General features: G+C 38.6%; 1 protein-coding gene across 1 annotated transcript; it reads left to right on the top strand.

Annotated features, from left to right (window-relative positions):
- Positions 1–3,816: 3,816 nt before the first annotated feature.
- On the top strand, positions 3,817–5,012 carry LOC124401718 (trace amine-associated receptor 13c-like). Its single transcript, XM_046874144.1, has 2 exons — positions 3,817–4,106; positions 4,310–5,012. The coding sequence occupies exons 1-2, from the start codon at positions 3,817–3,819 to the stop codon at positions 5,010–5,012; spliced, it is 993 nt and encodes a 330-aa protein (XP_046730100.1).
- The last annotated feature ends 988 nt before the right edge of the window (positions 5,013–6,000 follow it).

Genomic DNA, 6,000 nt, shown 5'->3' with positions numbered 1-6,000 from the left:
AATTCCATTTTTTATTTACACTTTATTAGGTGATGTTGTTGAACTACAGGCAGAAATTGCTCATCAACTTTCTATTGTTGGAGGCCTCAATGCCACCATTAATCCGTTTATTTACGCTCTGTTTTATCCGTGGTTTAGGAGGTGCATTAAATTAATTATAACTCTGCAGATATTCCAGACAGATTCTGAATTAATCAATGTTCTTTCATAAAAAAGCGAATAATGCTATTATATTATGTAACATTATGCAATTAAAACAACTGCAACAATTTAGATTTGCATCATTAATATGACTTACTGTATATTATAATGTTATTATTTATTGGAAATAGGTAATTACATTTGTTACAAATGCTAAAATGAAAATTAAATCCACATAAACTTAATACAATAGGATACAAACTTTTTACTAAACATGTGAAAAAAGGTATTAAAAAACTATATGTAACTATAATCTATATTTTGACATTGTGGGTGGTTTCGGAAGGGAAGGAGCAGGGAAGTCTAAAAAGGGCAACCCTTCTCACCCCTGTTCTATGTAAAGGCTATATTTCACCATCCCAGAAAACAAGTCAAGTTGCGAAGGATATTTTCTGGTGTGTAACATTAACCTCATAAAACACCTTGTTTATACTGGATACCTAATCACAAAAAAGTCGCCCAAGACCAAGAAAGCTTGAGGCAATTCCTGGAGCTGGCTGGCTATTATCAGAGGTTTCTGTCTATTTTATATGGCGTCACCAGCCTGTTGACTGACCTCACTAAACATACTGTACCAAATCATATCCAGTAGAACAGTGGCAGTGTGATTTCTACTGGCGTTCCTGTTTCTTTACTTTTACAGACTGACACATCAGACAGAGGTGTCAGTCTATAATCACAGTCTAAAATTACACTCTTGATATCACCTAAATGAGGATGAGATTTTCCATTTGAGTGTTTCTTCCTCATAACATCTAAGGAAGTTTTTCCTTGCCACATTCGCCCCATGCTTCATCATCAGGGATAAATACACATCATTCACCTTAGTTCTTAAATTCTGTTAAGCTGGTTTGAGACAATGTCCATTGTGAAAAGCGCTATAGAAATAAACTTGACTTGACAGAGGCTCAGGGACCATTTTGTCCCTGGTAGTGGTGTAAAAGTTCCCTGTTCATCAAGTGGCCCATCTTTATAAACCTGTAAAGCTATTTGCTGGAGTGCTGTTCTGATCCCACTCCAGCAGCTCAACTGCATGAAAGATACTAATGCATGAATCACGTGTTGGTATCTGGCAATTAAACCACTCAAATACTTCACAATCTCATATGATAAAATAAATACCATCAAATACAGTCTCCATTAACAGAACAAAAAGCCAAACCTCATGAAACCAACTATCACTACACCAGACCTACATTAATACAAATGTCACAATAATTTCCAAAGTGACAAATGCAGCTCGGAACATGAAAGTGGCCTACTAATTTCCCTGCTATGGGCTACCACTAAGTGGGAATGTCAATTGGCCATCTGCTTTTCCTACAGCACCTTCTTTGGAGAGTGGGTCACAAAAGTAGCAAACCAGATGTTCTTTTCCAGCTATAATTCCGTGAAGAAGAAGAGGACCCCAACCCCAAGTGCAAACTTCCCTCCTCCATAATGTCCCATGCCCTCGGCCTGGACATCAAGAGAAAGGTGCAGCTGGGGCTAGCTAGTCCCAGAGAATTGTCCATGATGGGTGCTTGATGTGCCAAACCAACTGCACTCCCAAGTGTTCCAGTGGTGCCACCAGAGGGATGTCTGCTATTCCATTGCTGCCTGTCCCAACTGCAATCAAACTAAGAGTCTCAAAGCCACACTGCAATCCTCACAGGAGTCGACCAATTTTCTAAGATAATGATTACACACAGAGTAAACCATAGAAAATCTTAGGTAACACATAAAAAAGCTCAGCTGTGTCTTATAATTAGGCACAAAATGTATATCAATCCAAGATGGCGGCACGGCAGCATCTTACAAGGGCTGCCCTGGCTCCCAAATAGTGCTATGGTTATGTCTTACAGGTGTCCGTGTGTGCCATCGCCAGACACTGAAGAAATACAGAATAACCCCAACAAGATCATTAATGATTATTTGTGGAACACGACCTTGGCTTGGGTCAAAGAGGGGGCATTAAAAATGGTGCATGAGGAAGCGTAAGCATCAGAATGAAGACAGAATGAAGAGAGGGAAAAACACCCTGGATGTTGTTTATACAAACATCCCTGGCACATACTGGGAGAAGCCCCACCCCACCTTGGCTACTCAGACCACATCTATTATGCTAATCTCAGCATACAGACCTCTCAACAGGCGTTTAAGACCAGTTCGAATGCAGGTGAGAACCTGGTCAACAGGAGCCATCTCTGCTCTTTTGGACTGCTTTGAATACACTGATTAGGACATGTTTAGGAAGGCTGCAACCAACAGCAACATCATCAGTCCACATCATCAGTGACCAATTACATCAGCAAGAGCATTGATGATGTCACTATCTTTAAGTACATCATCTTATGCCCCAACCAGAAACCGTGAATGACTGGAGAGGTGCGTGCACTCCCCGAAGACCTGAACTGAACAGACTCTGCATTCAGGGCAGGCGACAAGGTGGCACTAAGAACAGCGATGGCCAAACCGTCCCAGTCCATCAGAGAGGCAAAGCGTGCACATGCCCTGAGTATCCACAAACACTTCACGGACAGCGGCGATACACCGCACATGTGGCAGGGCTTCACTTACTACAGGACATCATCACCTGCCTGTGACAGTAATGGCTCCCTTCAGATGAGCCAAACAGCATCTACGCCCGATTGGAAGTGCAGAACGATGTGGCAGTGCGGAAGACCACCCCTTCTTTCAATGACCAGGTGCTTTTTTTATCCATTGCTGACGTAAGTAAAGGTCTAAGCAGAGTCAACCCACAGAAAGCTGCAGGAGAAGACAACATTCATGGCAGAGTGCTTAAGGGATGTGCAGAGCAACTGTCTGATGTTCTTACCGACATCTTCAACATCTCTCTCTGTGCTGCAATGTTGTCTCAACATGCCTAAAAAAGCCCTCTGTACTCTGCCACAAAGACTACCGTCTCATCATTATGAAGCGCTTCAAGAGGCACATAAAGAACCTGCTGATCCACTACTTGCTGCGAAACCCGCTCCACTGACAATGCTATCTGTGCAATGCACTGAGGACACTCAGGGCTGTAAATTCGGCCCCTTGCTGTTCACCTTGCTGACCCATGACTGGACCAATGAACAGCTCGAACCACATCATTAAGCTTGCTTATGACACGACCATGGTGGCTTTTTATGAATTCATCTTGTTTGCTGTAGCATGATGGTTCTTGGGAAATGTTGTTTCGTTTCACTGCGTACTGCACCGTGTATGATTTTAATGACAATGAAAGCCAACTTGAGTTCATTATGGCCGTTTTTCTTTTGCTTGAAATTAAATGTAATTATTTGAATAGAGTTTTGTACATTGGGCATTGCTAAATATACAACTTGGATTTTATTTGTGTCAATGTATTAAGTGAAAGAGGCACTTAATAAAAAGTACTCACAGGAATTGTTAAAGCAAATACGTACATAAACAGTTTTGTTTCAACAACGTATGACATCATACAGTATGTGTAAAACTGTCAATCAGACTGGGGGGAGGTCAAAGTTGTAAGCTATAAAACACCAGGGCGGGTTTGTGCTCGTATATTAGATAAAGATTTTTAACTCTTCATATTTTTTAAAGGCAGTGATAAATGGCACTGTATCTTGTAAACTTTTAACATTTTCTGTATTCATGAACGTGACGGAGTTGAATCTCTTGGATCGCTGTGAGCATTTCTCCTGTCCAGAGAGATCTGTATCTCCTGCAGTTTATATCTTACTGTACGTGTGTTCAGCTGCTGTGGTTCTTCTAACAGTGTGTGGAAATCTGCTCATCATCATCTCTGTTCTTCACTTCAAGCAGCTTCACACACCGACCAACATGCTCGTGCTCTCTCTGGCCGTGTCGGATTTTCTCATCGCCGTTTTACTGATGCCTTCACTTTTAATCTGGACACTTGAGTCATGTTGGATTTTTGGGACTTGAGTTCATTATGGCCGTTTTTCTTTTGCTTGAAATTAAATGTAATTATTTGAATAGAGTTTTGTACATTGGGCATTGCTAAATATACAACTTGGATTTTATTTGTGTCAATGTATTAAGTGAAAGAGGCACTTGATAAAAAGTACTCACAGGAATTGTTAAAGCAAATACGTACATAAACAGTTTTGTTTCAACAAATGCATGCATTCTGCATGACGTTTTGGTTAAACTGCACTTTCCTCACAGTCGTAGCCATTTATAATATTGTTCTGATCGCTGTGGATCGGAATTTGGGGCTTTCACACCCTTTTTTCTACACAAACACCATCTCTACAAGGATGATGTGCACTGTGGTTTACTGTAACTGGTGTATAAGTTTAGCATACAGCATAACATTCTATTACTTTAGTATAAGCTTCATCAATTTATTACTGTGTCCTGGAGAGTGTATTTACTTCATAAATGAGGTTTGGTCTGTAATTGATCTTATAATAACATTTATATTTCCACTTTCTGTCATAATCATATTGTACAGTCGGGTTTTTCTGATCGCTAAGAAACACGCCACTGCTATCAGAGAGCTTAATAATCACACACGACCTCAAACACAGAAAATCACCTCCCACTCCATGAAATCTGAGAGAAAAGCAGCCAAAGTCCTCGGCATTTTAGTGTCCGTGTTTATCGTGTGTTTACTTCCGTATTTTATTTACAGCTTTTTAGGTGACGTTATTGTAATTCATGCAGAAATCTTTTATGAACTTATTGTTTTTGCATACCTCAATTCCACCATTAATCCGTTCATTTATGCTCTGTTTTATCCATGGTTTAGGAGGTGCATTCAATTAATTATAACTTTGCAAATATTCCAAAAGGATTCTGCATTTATCAATGTGCTTTCATGACATTTCAAACATCATTCTGATGTTGTGCCCACAAATATGGCTATTACAATATGTGTATCTTAAACAGCTTTAATAAATCAGATTTGCATAATTTATATATATATATATATATTAATGTATTATAATAATAAAACAAATATAATGGTAATTAATATTTGTTCTGTAAAATAAAGGTATAATTGGACATTTTGAAGAGCAGATTCCAGTGCTCTACATGTCAATAGCAGTATTTTAGAATCAATGCAATTTCTTTGGGAGCTAATGTAGAGTTGAAAAGTTTGGGGGATGTAGTAGTATCTTCTAGTCTGATTCTACTAAGAGCTCTTGCAGCTTGTTTATGCACTTAATAGTACATTTAATATATATTTCAATAATCCAACTTAAAGCTAACTATTTTTTGCATAATTTAATGACATTTACACAAAATCAAATAACACAAGGAGACACAGCTCTGATCAGAGGCCAGCAGCAGGTCATTTACCACTTTAACTATCAATGACTATTTGCTTGTAACAATTCCCACTCACAGAAATTCTGAACAGTTCAGGTTTAAGGGTCACTTCCTGTTTTTAAAGCTCCTAAGCCATACATATGCTCCATAAAAAAATTTCTTCTACACATTGAGTACAACTAAATCAGCTTTACTGAATCATCATTAATATAATATAATACATAATCATAATGTATTTCATTATCTACTATCAATATTTTAATGAAATATTTTTAAAGGCAATGAATATTTTTTGTTAAATGAAGTCCTGGGATGCACATGTCATTTTTTGCAAATCTACAATTCTACAGTGTTGTACAGATACCCAGATATAATCATGCATTTTAAAGGCCAGATAAGGATGAATGACTCACTCCATTTGCCTGCATTATTAATTGTGTTAGATGGTAACAAGGAACAGGATGGAGGATGTATTCTGACCATAGACACAAGCTGTCAAGTTAATAGCTCCATATAGTGCATATGTGGTACATTTCT

Source organism: Silurus meridionalis, chromosome 18 (genome assembly GCF_014805685.1).
Source record: "Silurus meridionalis isolate SWU-2019-XX chromosome 18, ASM1480568v1, whole genome shotgun sequence".
Taxonomy (NCBI): domain Eukaryota; kingdom Metazoa; phylum Chordata; class Actinopteri; order Siluriformes; family Siluridae; genus Silurus; species Silurus meridionalis.
Note: the sequence above shows the minus strand (reverse complement) of the source record. Positions and strands in the feature narration are given on the sequence as shown.